Genomic DNA, 17,444 nt, shown 5'->3' on the forward strand with positions numbered 1-17,444 from the left:
TACGCACTCCTCCTGCTGTCCCGCCATCCATGCCGCCTGCCGGGCTGCTCAGCTGAGCGGGGATTGGTGTTCCAGTGATGGAGTTGGCGCGTAATTGTGGAGGCTGCAGAGGGCTTAGCAACACCAGCGCGCGTCTGTTCCTCTCCGTCCCGTCGTGGTGATGGTAGCGCCGGCAGCCTGGCCCAGGATAGGGGGTTTGTGTGCCGCCAGATGCAGGAAGCCAGCGAAGAGGGCCCCTCGGCGACATCCCCGAGCCCTGCCAAGGTGAAGCTGCGGGGGAAGCAGCGTCTGTGCCGGCGGCTGCTGCTGAGCGGCACGGTGGGCCCGTGCTGCGTCCCCACGGGCATAGAGAGGGACATGAGTTCGCATCTGGTCCACCAGGACTCGGAAGGTGAGTACGGCGGGGCGACGCTTATCATCCGCCGGGACTCGGGGGGGGGGGGGGGGGGGGGTGAGTACGGCGGGGCGACGCTCATTATCCGCCGGGACTCGGGGGGTGAGTACGGCGGGGCGACGCTTATTATCCGCCGGGACTCGGGGGGTGAGTACGGCGGGGTGACGCTTATTATCCGCCGGGACTCGGGGGGTGAGTACGGCGGGGCGACGCTTATTATCCGCCGGGACTCGGGGGGTGAGTACGGCGGGGCGACGCTTATTATCCGCCGGGACTCGGGGGGTGAGTACGGCGGGGCGACGCTCATTATCCGCCGGGACTCGGGGGGTGAGTACGGCGGGGCGACGCTTATTATCCGCCGGGACTCGGGGGGTGAGTACGGCGGGGCGACGCTTATTATCCGCCGGGACTCGGGGGGTGAGTACGGCGGGGTGACGCTTATTATCCGCCGGGACTCGGGGGGTGAGTACGGCGGGGCGACGCTTATTATCCGCCGGGACTCGGGGGGTGAGTACGGCGGGGCGACGCTCATTATCCGCCGGGACTCGGGGGGTGAGTACGGCGGGGCGACGCTTATTATCCGCCGGGACTCGGGGGGTGAGTACGGCGGGGTGACGCTTATTATCCGCCGGGACTCGGGGGGTGAGTACGGCGGGGCGACGCTTATTATCCGCCGGGACGCTCTTCACTCGTTTATTCACACTTCATCGACTCTCGGGCACTGTGGAGGGCAAGGGAGGTACTTACTTATAATACGTGTTTAACGCGCGGTGTATGTGTGTGCATACCACTGTACGGTAATATTACTATTAGAACTTGTCCGCTGTATCGTTGTTGTTCATTGATCGTTGTTGTGTTATGCATGACCCTTACTTCTTCCCTCATGACCCCATGTTAGTGGAAAATGGCTTACGGACAAGGGTAGTACCGACTTACCATACCCGTATAACGCACCCTGTATGTGTGTGGGTACCACTCTGCGTTGATATCAGGACTTGTAGTAAGTCATTTTGTTGTTATATTTTGTCTGTCCCTTACCTCTTCCCTCATTACCCCAATGACAAGCGGCCTGCGGGTTGATTCGGGCTTCTCGTGAACAAATAAAGGTTCCAACAAATATACAAACACACAAACAAACAAACAAACAAACAAACAATGGCCGTTCTACAGTTGTAACGACTCAGTAAGCCACCTGCACGCACGTGTAAGACCACCCATTGGTGCTAACCTCCCTTGACAGCGATTAGAAACGTTTACTGTTCCTGGTGGTTCTAAGGGGGAAAAGAGGGGTGTCCCTGTAGCTCAGCTGACAGCAGCCTCATGGTTGAGCTCCTGGTTCAAATTAGTTGCTAACTGGGAGAGTCAGGTTCGATTCCGGGGAAGAGCATCCTGGTTGGAGCTGCATTCGTCTTTTGGAAGGGACGTAATCTCGGGGTTCCTTCTTTGAGGGGGTGCCTCGAGCACGTTAAAAGGCACTACAACAGCCTCATTACTCAGATGGGTGCCTACTGGCTGTACTTAAGATTTAATTTGATTTCATTTATTAATTTTCCCAGGGAGATATCACAACTCAGGTGGCCTGTTTTTCAGGGGTCCCTGGACACAAAAATACTAATAAACTAAAACATGCACAACTAGCAATCTAGGTCAACTAACAATAGATATAACATACTACAGTTCGTTTTTAAAGGCCGTTATTATGGCGAGTTGTCTCTGTTCAGCAGAGAGTTTGCTCCACAGTGCTGGCCTCTAGTACTGTAAGATCCTGTAATCTTCCCTTAAAAGACTGCTGAATAAAAAAACTAGCACCTCAATAACATGTAGTGACATAATTCCGCCAGGGTACATAATTCCGCCACCCTGAAAGGATATGTCAAAACAGATCTCCAACCCACCGTGCTCCAGTTTAACACACTGCTGGTGTTCTCAGCTGGTGTTCTCAGTCCTATCGTTAGTCACTGACGAAAGACAGTGGATACTGTCTGAAACGTCTGACTGTTTCAAAATCTTATCCAGTTGCTTGAGTAATTATTTTTGGCTTAACACACTGCTATTTATTAAACTGTGCGTACCTGGGGGTGCTGCACTAGTGATCTCTCAAACAGACTGCTTTTTGTGTATGTATGTAACCCGTCTTAACGGAGGTTACCCCTCTACGCACGGGCGCGCGCGCGGCAGCTTGCGATCATTAGCGCCCCCAATTCCGGACCCTGTAGGATCCTGTAGGTACACCCCGGTCCCTCCCCGCCCCACCGCGCGCGCGGCAGCTTGCGATCATTAGCGGCCCCCAATTTCGGACCCTGTAGGCACTCCCCGGACCAGGTCCACAAAAGACCTCATCATCTTCGCGCCATAAGTCATGCGCCGAGTATTGGCAGCCGCGGATTCGGCGCGTGCAGGCGGAAACCGCCGGAATCCACGATTCTAGTCTGATGAATGGGTCTAAAGCCCCCCTCTCACCCGCGGCACGCTGGCGGCGGCGCTGCGTCCTAAACTGGATTTGTGTTACCATTGACTTTATAATGGGAATATCATTCAAAACGTCCAAATATGACCAAAAAGACAACAAAGCACACAAAGTTTAAAAAGATTCAGCGTTTTTTGTCGATGAAATTCGTTGAGTGCTTTGCTAATTCGATCGGCCGCAGCGACGCCGCCAGCGTGCCGCGGGTCCAGTGTGAGGGGGGCTTTCTGCACCCGCCTTGGCTCTACGAGTAGGCCTTTTGCCTCCATGAATTATAGACGTATTGTTTTGAATTCTTTCCGCGTGTGTCTGTGTGTGTTTCCAGATAGTTGTGGTCACCATAACTTAAGAATCTCTGGATGGATGGAGATGGTATGTGGGTGGGTCTTAGGAAGACGACTGTTTTTGACCCCCTGGCGGCTTTCCTTAGTTCTGCAGCAACCACAAGGAACCTGCCAGAATCCACGATTATCTGACAACTTATTCTGTACCAACCACGTTCGGCTGTGTATCGCGTATATAAGGATGATATTTCGTCCATAGTTTCCAAAAAGTTATTAGTTGTGTTGGAAACGATATCGGATTCAACGTTGACCAAAAGGCCAAACGAAACCGCAATGACTTCTATCGTATTTAAAGTTGTTACTACAAAATGTACAAGAAACCCGCCAGAATCCACGAGACTCTGAAGAATGACACTTATTTCTACCCCAGCCAGGCGGTGGAGGATCTCATGTCTCGCTCACGGAAACTCTTCGACAGACAGATCTAGAACTTGTCGTATAAGGTCACGTTCGCGTATATAAGGATGATATTCCGTCTATAGTTTCCAAATGTGTGACGGAAAAGATGCCAGATGCAACGGACAACCTTCTCCAGACATCCAACAAGAACCGTGATGAATGGTAACTTCCAACTGTCCTGCCCCCGCAGATCTGCTTGGAGATGACGACTGCTGTACGTTGGTGGGTTTTATCAATACAGCCAGTAACCAGTAGGTACCCATCTGAGTAATGAGGCTGTTGTTGTGCCCTTTAACGCGCTCGGGGCACCTCCTCGATCACGGGATCCCCATTTTACGTCCCTTCCGAAAGACGAATGCAGCTCCAGCCAGGATACCCTTCCCCGGATTCGAACCCGGGTCTCAATCAATTGGAACCAGGAGCTCAATGATGAGGAAGCTACCAATCGAGCTACAGGGACATCCCGTTTCCGTCACGCTGGCCCGTACAGGTCCGGGAAGGGGACGGTTTGTCCACGGGGCAAATTGGTTTCTCCTCGCCTGACATCACAGAAGGTTCTCGGGATGAATTATTGACCAATCAGGCCGCAGCATGTAAACTTCATGGATGACATCATCAGCGCGTGCATTGATGTTCGCCTAGTTTGAAATTAAGAAAGAAAAGAAATATTATTCCCTTCAGGAGATGGTCAACATGGCAAGAAAATACAGAAAACGGGGAAACACGTCGTGTGGTAGCCTTGAGTGTACTTACAGAAGTGGCACTAGTGTCGTAGCCTTGCGCGTAGCTGCCAACTCAGTAAGTGATATTATAGGCTACCACACTAGTATAAGCTGCCGCACTCTGTGCATTTCTTCAATGTAGGAATAAAAGACTTGCTGAATGTGCGAATATATTTCGTGACGATCTTCTTACAACGTTCATGATGTCTATTTTGAAAACGTAGGCATGTTGTTTCCTTTTACCCTTCTTATTTTTTACCCTCTTGTATAAGTTTTGTAAACTGCAGAGGATGCCACCCATACAATGTACTTGCTGCGGCCTAATGAATGACCGAAACCAACTCACCCGGCGTAGTAATGGGAGCTTATCGCACCCAATCCTGATTGGGATCACAGAAACGTTTGTAAAATTGTTGCCATTTTGAATTGACAAAGTAATAAAATGGCGCGGCACTCAATCAAGATCCTTTGTTTCACAATCAGACCGTACCATGTGTACGCACAGTGATGTGTGCGCGCGCATTGCATTGAATTTTTCTGCCAGTCCCAAAGAGGACGGGGGGAGGAGGGTGGCAATGATTAGCGCTTTTGACCCCCGGGTTGTTTGGGCAAGTCACTGGAGAATTGGTAAATACTCGGCCCGACCCGCTAACGTCATACCGCCCTGGAGACACTCATTCCTCTCCTGGAACTCAATTATTGACAGCGCGGAGCTGAGAGAGGCGCGATCGAATCGCTCTTTGTCAGCAGGACGGACTGACCCGAGGACAGATGGTCGGAAATCACACCGTCGGCACTCAGGAAACATGCACACAAACGCACAACCACGCCGTCGGCACTCAGGGAACCCTGCAACATGCACACAATCACACAACCACGCCGTCGGCACTCAGGGAACCCTGCAACATGCACACAATCACACAACCACGCCGTCGGCACTCAGGGAACCCTGCAACATGCGCACAAAAACACAATCACACCGTCGGTAACACACACACACAAAAAAAAAACCAACAATATCTCCAGTTTTCATGGAGATAATAAAGACCATAGCTCTGTCACTGCAGAGAACAGTTTATGATAACAATGGTTTTGGTTTCAATTCGAACATTCAAACGTTACATTTGTACAGTCTTGCAATCAACTAGTTGGCACTGTTGACAATACAACGCAGTGAACTTTTGTACGATGATAAACACACACATACAACATCTGCTACCTGTAACTTACATCATCTCATTTATGGCATTTATCTGTGTTGGGTGGTTTATGCTTCGGTCCCTCTTCCAATCCGGGGCCCGGCCGGGCAGCTAGTGGGAATGAAAAATATTGTATGAAAGACAACAAAACGGAAGAAATACTCCTAACCAAATACTAGTATTGTGTATTTTCTTGATATACATTTTTTTACGTTTTCACAAACAGCCCGGCCGGGCCCCGGATCATGGGACCAAAGCATTAGATGTTATCTGAAGTATCCATCTAAAAACTATAACTCTGTTACTGCAAAGTTTACTCCGTCGTAGCCTGTACCACTTAATCACATTCAAAACAAGAATGATACTCAACACATCAAATTCTACAAACAACACAGTTCTTGCCCGTGATAACATCTCCAGGGTTGTCCCCAGCCAGCGTAGCCTGAGTACCAGCCTTTTTAGCTTTCGTCCGCTTTTTGGCCGGTAGCGGATCGCGGGGAGCGGACGAAAGCTAAAAAGGCTGGTATTCAGGCTACACCCACCGCTCATCGGTTTGATGGGCCGTTTAACCCTATATGAGGATATCGATTGAGGAGGGGGGCACTAAGGCCCAATTTATACAGAGTTTTTTCAGATATCTAATTTACAAACGCGTCTGTTTACTGACAATACCGTACGTTACTCGTTTACGTGATTATGTATAACGGTGCTCAGCAGTTTTCAGTCGTTGTAGCACTACATTGCACCATTTGCAATATCTAATCATTACAAATATGTATACAGTATACACCTCTATTGTGATCAGTCACCTGGAGACAAGGCCTGTCGCCACCATAGTCCATCGGGTACAGGTAAGCCCCCCCCCCCCCCCCCTCACTGGACCCGCGGCACGCTGGCGACACGCTGCGTTCTAAGCCCCCCTCCCACTGGACCCGCGGCACGCTGGCGGCGTCGCTGCGTCCTAAAGCCCCCCTCCCACTGGACCCGCGGCACGCTGGCGGCACGCTGCGTCCTAAAGCCCCCCTCTCACTGGACCCGCGACACGCTGGCGGCGTCGCTGCGGCCAATCGAATTGACAAAGCACTCAGCGAATCCCATCCACAAAAACGAATCTTTTTAAGCTTCGTGTGTTTTGTTGTCGTTTTGGTCATACTTACAAGTACGTTTTGAATGATATTCCCATTATAAAGTCAAGGGTAACAGAAATCCAGTTTAGGACGTAGCGACGCCGCCAGCGTGCCGCGGGTCCAATGAGAGGAGGGCTACCGTAACAGGTGAGCTACCGGTACCGGTACAGAGGTTTAAGCTCAGGTCAGGATATGTACCTGTACCTGTACCTGAAAAATTTCTTCAATTACTAGTACAACAACGGAGACTTGACTAAACAGCTAACAGAATGTTTATTGAGACTTCAGGTATACAGGTGCCTATTCCCTGTCACCATGCCGTGTGTCGTGCACGGCCGAGCCGCATGGTGTCGCTGCGCCAGCCCGACAGCCGTGAAATATGACCCGGCGTGACGCGTAACTGCGTAACCGCGCGGCACTCAGCAGCTCAATAAGGTCCTGATAAGATAAGCGGAGTTTATCAGGCCGGGGGGCAATCGCTTTCCGATTGGGGGTGAGAGCGTTAGAGTGTCCCGGGAAACATTCCTCATCGGGGCACTCCGGGTACAGCGGTCACTCCAGGACAAAATCCCAAGAGATCAGGGTTAGGTCTGTGAGGTGGGGTCTTCCAACGGGTCTAAGGTAGATAGTTTTCTCCTAAAGCGGTGGAATTTTATTTCGAAATTGTTCATTTAAACACCAGGAAAGAACCAAACTTGTCTAGTAAAAGGTCCAATAAACTTTTGATAAGGTAACACATAATCAGCCCCGATAGGGGGTGAAAGCGTAGCTGTGTCCCATGGAAGATTCTACATCGGGGCACCTTGGATAGTGGAAACAGGGTTCAATCTGGACAGGACAATCTCCCAGGAGATCAGGGGTGAAAGTGATCTCGAACCAAAATCAAATCAATGGGGAAATGAGCTACTTTTCCACAGCAGTCGTGACAGAGAAGACACGCTATATATACAGTATTTACATTTTCATTGTAGCGGGGAAACCCCCCTTGCACTTTTCGACAAGTGAGCACTGATAAGTGGACCACTGTCTAGTTTAACGCCCTGTCCTAAGGAATAGAAGACTACTTTCCATGATCAAGTAGCGTGCATGTCAGGTGAGAGACACAGTCGGGACTCACGCCTTCTTGGTCCAAAGGCAGGGTCGCTAGCCACTAGATCACGCATGCTACACAAGCTCTCGGCTGGAGGTTACTGACCAGGACCGGCCGGCCACTAGGAGCGCGATTCGTCAGGCTAGCTAAACGTAGGGTCTTCCAGCATGTCTGGGTTCAAGTATAATAGGCTCTACCAGCCTCCACGCGGGTCGCTGGGAAGATAGTAGAAATTGGCCAAATAGAGTCAATTGTATGAAGGGAGTCGGCTACGGAGAGAGGGCAATGTTCTCCCTATAGCCGGCGTAGTTAGTCTGGTAGAGACTAGTTGGTTCATGTAGGTTAAACTAATATTTGCTCCCTTCTGACCACCCCGCGCTCTCTGCTTTTCTTCTTGAAGTTTTCAACACCACAACCGGACTGTCAATCTGGGAGGAACATTCTTAGCGTTTACTTCTGAAATGTTTTCTCTTCACGACTCTGATTTGACATCTAGACACACGCCCTCTTCAAGTCTGTTCAATCGCCTAGAATGGCATCTGCTTATTAGCAGGTTGTGTTAAGAAACTAAACTTTCAAAGACCTCACAGAATTCTGATCGGAAAGCAATGTTCATCTGTTCTATACTTTGCAAATCGTCTTTTATACATGGAAGATAGGTAGCCGATAGCAAACCTTGGTACTTATACATGTAGTACTCCCGTGCGACACACTTATTCATCTGAAGACGGTGATAAAATCACGACCACCTGTTTCTTGATCACTGGCCACAAAACGTCCTACAGAACGCGCCATGCGACACCAGGCAAACAAAGGCCAGACACGCCCTGCCCTGCCGGTCCGACCTTTAGCTCAAGCAGAGCCGCTCCCAAAGGGGCGTGTTGTTGGCCTTCTTTTGTGTGTCTTTTATGGGGTACCATTTTTATACGTATACCTATCTATCACCTACACTACACCGATAAGGCCATATATATAGGATCATAGTATTTCTTTAACTTTGAAATCAAATTTGTTCTGGTCGCCGTTTTTAGCAAACCCCAAAATGACACCTGTTGTTTTGTCAACATGTGGATTATTTCAGGCAGTGAGAAGTTTCCTTTGAAAAAAAACAACAACAACAACTGTGTCGTAAAAATGGAGAATATGCTGTATTTTCTGTACTCAAACCTTGCAATGTTACATGCTGCACTGGGATCTACCCGTTATATTATGCCTGAAATGGGCACGCGGATTGTATACATAGCGTACATAGTGACAAGTGCCGTATGCTTAGTCATGATGGATGTGCTGTTAAAGGCTTGAAATCAAACATTTGCGTAAACACGGTAATCAGAGATGGCAGTCTTCATCCCCTTAGTCCTACTGCTTTGCATTTGTTTGCGACAATTCAAGTCCCACATCACAATACGGACCGTTTGAAAAATATCAACACTGAGGATGTATGGCATGCCGGCAAGGCACGCATTGTGTGTATTGGGAATCGGGGACGCCCCTATGTCCTGACACCCCTATGTTAGGGTTACGGTTAGGGGGTGGCGGAACATAGGGGTACGTGGAACCTGGGGAATCGCGCCATTACGCTTCTCTCTCCGCTAGCGTGAAATGAAAAGAACGAAGGAACAAACGAAGGACGAAAATGGACATTTGATATTTCTTCTCTTGTTCTATCTCTAGATCGGGTCCGGCATCCCGGCTATCAGATTGACTGTTTCAAAATGAGTCGACTATCAGGTATCAAATTTATAGAACGGCAACTTATGACAGGTTGGTCTCTGCAATACCAACTCCTAGCCCCAATGAGAGATAGAAGAGGCCTTGAGGCCAAGCGTTTTGTTATCCGGCAGAATCTATTTCTATTGTGTCGTTCCTTCAGGCTATTTTGCTGTGATGCCACACCCAGCTATCACAACAGCCTCATGGGGCCATGCCGATAGTCAGTAGTGAGAGGCTACTCTGTCATACTCGGGAAAGCAGGATCATCTTACAGAAACGACAGGGAAATATATGAAAATTGACACCAACCTTCCATTTTCGAGGAGCACTGGTAAATTCAAATTCAATTGCAAAGCAATTGTAACGTTAAAACGGTTATAACCACAGTATAATGTATGGCAAATTTCTTAACAGTACTATACAGTCAGTGCTATATAACACGTTTAGATTTGATATCTACACCGTTCTATTCATACTGTGTGACATACACAGGGAACAGGAACTACATGGTAAAGTATCATGATCAGAATACTCAGGAAACAGTGTGTACAGGTATGATGTAACGTTAACGTCAGTACGTGTCTACCATCCACTAGCCACGCCCTCCTCAACCACCTGTAACGTTTACGCTATCCAAGGACATCATATGGTCACAAATGGCCACTGTTCAACATTCGATCGATTGCAACAATGTCATCAGCATACCTAATGCCACATTGTCTCAAACACTTATCAAGCTTTCGTAACGTTATTACCTTCGCGACGAATGGTTTCGTCGAGAAGGTTATGCGACGGTGCTTGTCTGTGTGTCTGTTAGTGAACAGAATAAGTCGAGAACGCCTGGATGGTTTGTTGTCGTAGTTGGATGTGTCGGTGTGTATGTGGCAAATCTCAAGATGATTAGATTTTGGGCGAAGTGTTTTGCATAATTAACGAGAAAAGTGTAAAAATGTGTTCAATTGTATGCTTTACTATGCGTTCTGGTTGCGACGGGGATATTGATACGGGTAGATTGGGGGCAAAGTTGGTCATGAGGGGTCATGAGGGGTCATGAGGCACGTCAGTTACATGTACTGCAGCTGCCAGGGACAAATTGGCTATCAGCCAGCTGTAGGGCAGATACAAGAGATAGGCTTGCCCATGCAGTAATGCTTTAAAGCACTAAAACAAGGGCTCAGAAAAGGATTCACCTTAATTGCAAACCCCAAAAATTCTTATGCACCAGAAAGCCACATCTGTCTACTTTAGAATCATGCAAAGAAAATAGACAGTTGACCAGCTCGTTCTCTCGTAACAGCTGACAGACGAAAACAATCGTCAACTTTGACCTACTCCCAGCCTGGAAGAGTCCACTCGGAGCATGTGAAACCAAACCACAAAGATATCTCCTTACACCAATTAAAAGACTGAAACATACAAATTTTGACCAAAGTTGGATATACACGGCCTTATATGAGTAAGAACAGTCATTAATGCAGTGCCACAGCATGGGAATACCGAGCATGTCTGTGTGTCTGTTAGTGAACACGATAAGTCGAGAATTCTTGGAAGGATTGTCTTGGTATTTGGTATGTTGGTAGGTCTCGATGAAACCTGAAAATGATTAGATTTTGGGCCCCCTATCGGCTTGTTACGGTACTGCAGCGGAACTTCATGTTATGATATCTCGTGTTGTGGACATGCTATGGAACTGATTTTTAAGTGGTAGATAGCTCGTTGGGCAGAGAGTAAGTGGTATAGGCTTGGGCCCCCTAGCAACTTTTTTGGAACTGCAGGGGTAGGTTTTGCTTCAGACTTTGAAAGGGAATAACTCAAGAAGGGCTTGATGGAAGGTCATGATTTTTTGCATGTACATAGCTTGAGCGATGATGTACATGATTGGATACTTATTATGCAAATCAGCAAATTACAATTTCCATGATAGGACTCGCAAACATGTGACATATGTAACTGAGGAAGAGAGAAATATTAATAGATATCAGCTATGCAAATGAGAACCTCATTTACATAATCAATGAGAAAATAATATAACTCGAGATGGGCTTGATGGATGGTCATGATTTTTGGTATGTAGATAGCTTATGTGATGCTTTGTATGATTGGATGATAATTATGCAAATCAGATTATAATTAAGGAGGCAATTTTAAAAACCTGCTGTGTTCCATGATATGACTATTCAAATATGTGACATTTGTAACTGAGGAAGAGAGGAATGTCAATAGATAGAAATTATGCAAATGTAGGCCTAATTTGCATAATTCATGAGAAACTACTATCATTCCATACTAGTAAATAACGGCAATTTCATACTTGTTGCATTTAGAAGTTGTGTGAATGTGAACACCATTGAATCAAATTATGCTAATAAGGAGCTTATTTGCATTATTGATGAAAAATGTTAGCATAACCTTCTTTGTTAAGCTCATAATCATAACAAGGAGGTTTGGACAACTTATGTTATTTGGGTGAGGAGAATCAACTGGTATGATTTTTGATTGATGAAAAACACTCCTAATACGTCAGTCATAAAGGTCAAAATCATTTCGCGAAGGTATGAGGTCGTAGAACTCTTGTTTACATATATGTGCCTTCCAACCACGTAAGAGAAATTCCTGTAAGAATATAATATCACAGTCAACATTATCGGAGTCTGGCGGCTGCAGCGCAGTGGGCCGCACTGAATTTTATCAATCCGATCAGCAAATCTATATCCAAACATGTGAGTGATGTTTAAAGACAAATCAAACTCTACAACTGGATAATATTCGGAGATTATTTCCGGACGTTTCGAGTGACATCCAGCACTCTTCTTCAGCGTCCGTGACTAGCTCATGAATTCGAAACGTCTAGAAGCTTCTGCACTTGTAGAGATTGATTTGTCTTTAGATATTGTTACCTGGATGCCTTAAACCTTCATGTGAGTGATGTGCTACAGAGAGATGGAAATCAGGGGGCGTTCAGACCTGGCTGTCTATCAGGGGAGGTCATGGCGTCCCCAAGGTCAGATTACAGATAGGCTGCTGGCCTGCAGCAGACGGCTTGGGACGATGAATCAAATTTGAAATAAAGAATATGGTAAATAATTTACCCAGGGAGTTCACCGGGTTGCAAATATGCATCTCTGTGTCCGATTTACTCATCTGACGAATCATTTACTTCATTTGGCCAATTGCTACTGTTTTGATAGTCTTTATCAGACCTTTATTACGTTGGCTGTATAATTTAATTTGTCAGGGGAATCCGTGGGTTTCATTTTCCCGCGCCTAGTGGAAATGTTACCCTTCCCGCGGACTCTCCATCCCAATATTTCATACTATCTATAACCTTTTATGAAGGCCTCAGGTGGAGGCTAATTTTGTCACCTAATAAAACCCAACGCGTCTGGCCGAGACTAGAACTCCCGATCTCGCACCTTTGCGCACCCTTCACGCGCAGGTGACGTACGGTGGTTATAAGATGTCGGCTCTCGGCGCGGGCAGGTCGGATGGCGACACCGACAGCGAAGTTGGTGAGTCTCGGGCGCCCTGCCTCCCCTAACCGCCCAGCTACCGTCCTGCATGCGGGCAGGCCCGCGAGCTGCGGCCGTGGCGCGGGGATGGGGCAGCGGGCATGCCAGGAATGGCGCCGTGTGTTGTGGTCCGCTGTGTTGTGGTTTCCCATAACAGATCACAGCGCGCATTTCGATTCATCGCGGTTTGTCGCGAATTGGTTGGTAATTGGTGGCCAAAGGCGCCCTACTTAAACTGAGCCAGTTGGCCATAGTTATGTGCTTGATGCTGCCCATGTGTGGGGTCTGCTTGCCTTCTAGATTCGATAGTCCAGAGATGTTATTGTGGCACACTTTCGAACCTGCTAAGCCTTCCCGCTATACCACCCCCCTCCCCCTCACGCCCTAAATAATAGGTAAACATCCAGGTGGATTCATGGATTAGCTCAACTCTCCAAGTCCCAGAATAGCTGGGAATCAATGGGATATCGGCGGAGTTTGGCTTTAATGTGCAGTAGGACTGTGTAGGAGTCATTACTAGCCGTAGTGATGGAAGGTGCGTGTCTGTGTGTTTCAGGGGAGCGGTGTTCCGTGAGTTCCAGCTCGCCCGAGAGAGAGCCAGGGGCCGGGCGAAAGTCTCGGAGGCAGCGCCTGCTGGGCTACTTCAAGAAGAAGGCGAAGCCTCGATGGCCGTTTCTTGCCGAAAAGTCGTCCAAATCTCAGGGAAGTAAACTGAAACGCGACCCGAGACTGACATGTAGCCAGCCGGACATCGCGCACCAGGGCTACGGGGCGGACTCGCCGCTCCGGCGGCCCTCCCTCGCACCCGGGGCCGCCAACGGGCGCGTCCGCGGCCCGGCCAAAACAGCGGGACAGAACGGGCAAGCAGCCGCCGCACTGAACGGCCAGGACTGCGCTTATGCCGAGGTGCTGCCCAAGGAGGAAGGTACCGCCCAGGAACAGGACGGAGCTACAGGGTTCTCCCCTTCCCATGCGGCAGGCTCCACTTCCGGGTACAACACCAGCCAGCACAACACGGTAAGATTACATACAATAATGTAAATAAGGATCTGAATAACAGCTCACAACAATATTCCCCGCCTCTTGCCAGTTAAAACAGTACTCTAGACTGATTTCCCTAGTCAAACATTAGTGTTTTCTCCATTATACCTGGCTGGCAATTAATACAGAGTGTTTTGCACTCAAGGGGACAACAGTCAATTATAAAGCGTTATGAACACCTCCCATTCATTCAGGATAACGCTATAGAATTGTTCACAAGAGTAGAGAAACCCTTGCACTGCTACAGTGTGCCCCTTTGTGTAAGGAGTGTTGGAGGGTGAATAGCGGTGCGTACACAATGTTGTTGCTGCTGAATCTGGGCCGTACAAAAATAGTACCAGTAGCTCAGCTGCAGTGCCGTTACAGGTCAGAGGGTAATAAAAAAGGATCTAAGGGAGTCAATATATCCCACCCCTATAGGAGTAATGAGGTCGCATTACACTGTACAGGCAGGGTTGAACAAGTATGGTTGCCCGATTGCCCGGGGCAAGTGAAAGTGCTGTTCGGGCAAGTGGATATCCTCCCCCACTTGCCCGATCGGGCAAGTAAGATTTTTTCATGCAGTCTGTTTCAAAACAAACTTTATTCCAGTGAAAGGATCACAAAAACACCACACCACAATGTATCTTATCATTAGAAACTACATTTCTCTCAAAATATTCCAAAAGATTATGAATTCAACCCAAAACAGGACATTTTGGCTCACATAGTACATGTAAACAAACACCCATGGCTCTCTCAGTTAGTAGACCTGCTGGCATGAAACTTTGCAACATCAAATCCTTTGAAACATGATATCCCTGTGAGCACTCCCTCAATGTAGCATTTTCCTTCTTTCATTGAACAGCAACATTGTGGATATGACACACTCTGAGGGTTCCCACAACATTTTAACTGATTGAGTGTATATTCAGGATATTCTAAATTTCTGTTCAACTTCTAAATGTTAATACTGCAAAAAATCATTTGAAGGTGTTGTTTGATGTACATGTGTGGATTGATATTGACTAATGTTATCTAGAAAATAAAAATTTCACGACAATGATTCAAAACTGGCCATATCATAAGAACCATGTTTAGTTATATTAGATCCACAACACTCTAAATGTAACTTTTCCATCATATGACAAATACCTGATTTTTTCTTCTGTTTACTAAAGAAATGGGAGAATAATAATAGCCCTCAGTGAACACAGGAATATTGTAGTACTGGATCCAAGGAATGATCGATACACAACATTTGCTGAAAACTTGAATGTTGTTCTTTATGTTAAATAAGCCTGTGTCTTTACCTTAGACTTTTTGCCAAAAATTTTTTCCGTATCGCTCTGATTTTATTCTGAAAAATCTGAGAAGCAACAAAAGAAATTGGCGTGGTTTAAGTGAAAGAAGATACGTTGTAATATCATGCTTCTTGTTCAAGTTTTTGTCATTTCCCGTAAATACGGTCATGACATCCACACAGCTTGGTCTTGTAGTTAAAACTTTTTTGCTATAATTACATGCTTAACAAGACGTTTTTACTGAAAAATAACAGAATTCATTACCGCAAGCAAAGATGCAAAGAAAAAATGTCATTTAGATTTCGGGCAAGTCAAAAGTTGGTTCGGGCAAGTAGATTTTTTTTCTACTTGCCCGATAGGGCAAGTGAATTTTTGAAAACTTGTTCAACCCTGACAGGAGTAGTCTTATGGACTTGGAATTGAAATCCCCCCTCCCCCCATATGTTTGGACACCATTTATGTAGGGTAACAGGTAAACAATAATTAAGGACAGCTAAATCTCTACAACTGGATAAGATTCAGAGATTACTTCTAGACATTTTGAGTGACAGCCATCACTCTTCTTCATGATCACTAGAATGAAATGAAATGTTTGAACAACAGTTGCTAAATATTTGATCTGATTGTTTATTTGGTCAATACAGCAAAGTAGTTAAGTACCCTCCCTCCATGTTTTGCTACTGCATATATATCTATATAGAAAGAGATAAGATAACTTATCATTATGATTATTGTCTAACAGTAGATTTTAGTACATTGACACACATTTTCCCATGTTGGACGCTGTGAGTTAGAAAGTGAGAGTCATTGCCCGTATAACTGACACTGACACCTGTTTCAGGATGTTGCTTTATCTGTTGATATGTTGGCAGACGCCCAAACACTGATACCAGCCCCCCATCCATGGCAACCCCACTCAGTCAGACCTCCCTTTGGTTAGCCTCCTTTTGGCCTTCCATGAGTGCTGGCATTATTGTTGGGGGGAGCGCTGATTTGCGATTTTCAACATTTGGGATGGGTTCTTATGCAGGGAAGGTGGTGTCTGTGACAGGTTAATATACTTTCCTGGACTACTTGAGTTTCTTACCGGAGTTCGCATATCGATGAGAATACGTTTTTAATGGACCTTTGGTGATGTTGAAAGATAGCAGGCCTTCTAGCAAGCACAGACATGATCTTCCCAGGATAAGAACCTGGCCTAAATGTAGAAAATCGTGAATCAGCGCTCCCCCCACGATAAACGCCATTGCTCGTGGAAGTCTTGAAGAAGGCTACCTTTGGAAGTGCCCCTGAAATTGGATCTGTTCCAGCGATTCCCTTCTTCATACCCATAGAACAGCTTCGCACCACGGCCCAGAATGACCCCTATTTCAAGGGCTTTGCTGGAGCTACAAATCAATGAGCTGGTGGTCTCACTAATTAATCCCCACCCCTTTTTCCTTTGTAACTGGATAAATTTTGTCAGTAGATGTCAAACTATAGATTAGAGGTTGTCTCTCCCTTGACAGCATGTCTGCGTGGTTAACCTGGCGTCCAATTTCTATTCTATTCTACTATCGGGTTCCAACGTTCGCTCCCTCGTGTAGAATAATCTTTGATTCAGCAGGGGAAATAAAGGGAGAAAGATGAATCTACCTTTGTATTTATGCCAAGAAGCCTACATCAAAGGATTCAAAGCGTATCCCCGTTTTGGGATGTTTTAAGGGAATCTGACCCACACAAATGTAGAACATGTCCCACAGGCCTACTGTAGTGTGCCAGTGACCCAGATCTAGATGCAGGGTCAATCGCAGATCTGAAACTTGTTGTTATCTTCGCCGAGTACTTGTACTCGTTCACCTTGTTGTGCCTAGTGGCCAATATGTCAGCAAGTTTCCTTGTTGTTTCATTAACAGGGTATAGTTTTACACCCCTTTATTTTTTTTAATGTGCTTGAGGCACCTCCTTGAACATTGGACCCCCATTCTATGTCCCTCCGAAAGACGCATGCAGCCCCAACTGAGATGCTCTTCCCTAGATTGAACTTGGGTTTCCCAGTTAGCAACTGATTGGAAGCTGAGGAGCTCAACTGTGAGGCTGCTAATATTAATAGTTGAGCAACAGCCTTGTACAGGACATCCCAACTTACCTGTGGTATATCGTCTTTGTCTGTATGATGA

The 17,444-nt window shown here is 46.8% G+C and overlaps 1 protein-coding gene across 1 annotated transcript in view; it reads left to right on the plus strand.

The window, feature by feature from the left end:
- Nucleotides 1–52: 52 nt before the first annotated feature.
- The window catches only part of LOC136427088 (multiple C2 and transmembrane domain-containing protein 1-like), a 92,625-nt gene continuing 75,233 nt past the window's right edge, over nt 53–17,444 (plus strand). Inside the window, exons 1-2 of the mRNA XM_066415807.1 lie at nt 53–391; nt 13,518–13,978. Of these exons, the coding sequence (XP_066271904.1) occupies nt 211–391; nt 13,518–13,978 (642 nt within the window). The 5' untranslated portion in view covers nt 53–210. The remainder of the gene's footprint in view (nt 392–13,517; nt 13,979–17,444) is intronic.

The sequence above is a fragment of the Branchiostoma lanceolatum genome, chromosome 2 (assembly GCF_035083965.1).
Source record: "Branchiostoma lanceolatum isolate klBraLanc5 chromosome 2, klBraLanc5.hap2, whole genome shotgun sequence".
Lineage (NCBI taxonomy): Eukaryota > Metazoa > Chordata > Leptocardii > Amphioxiformes > Branchiostomatidae > Branchiostoma > Branchiostoma lanceolatum.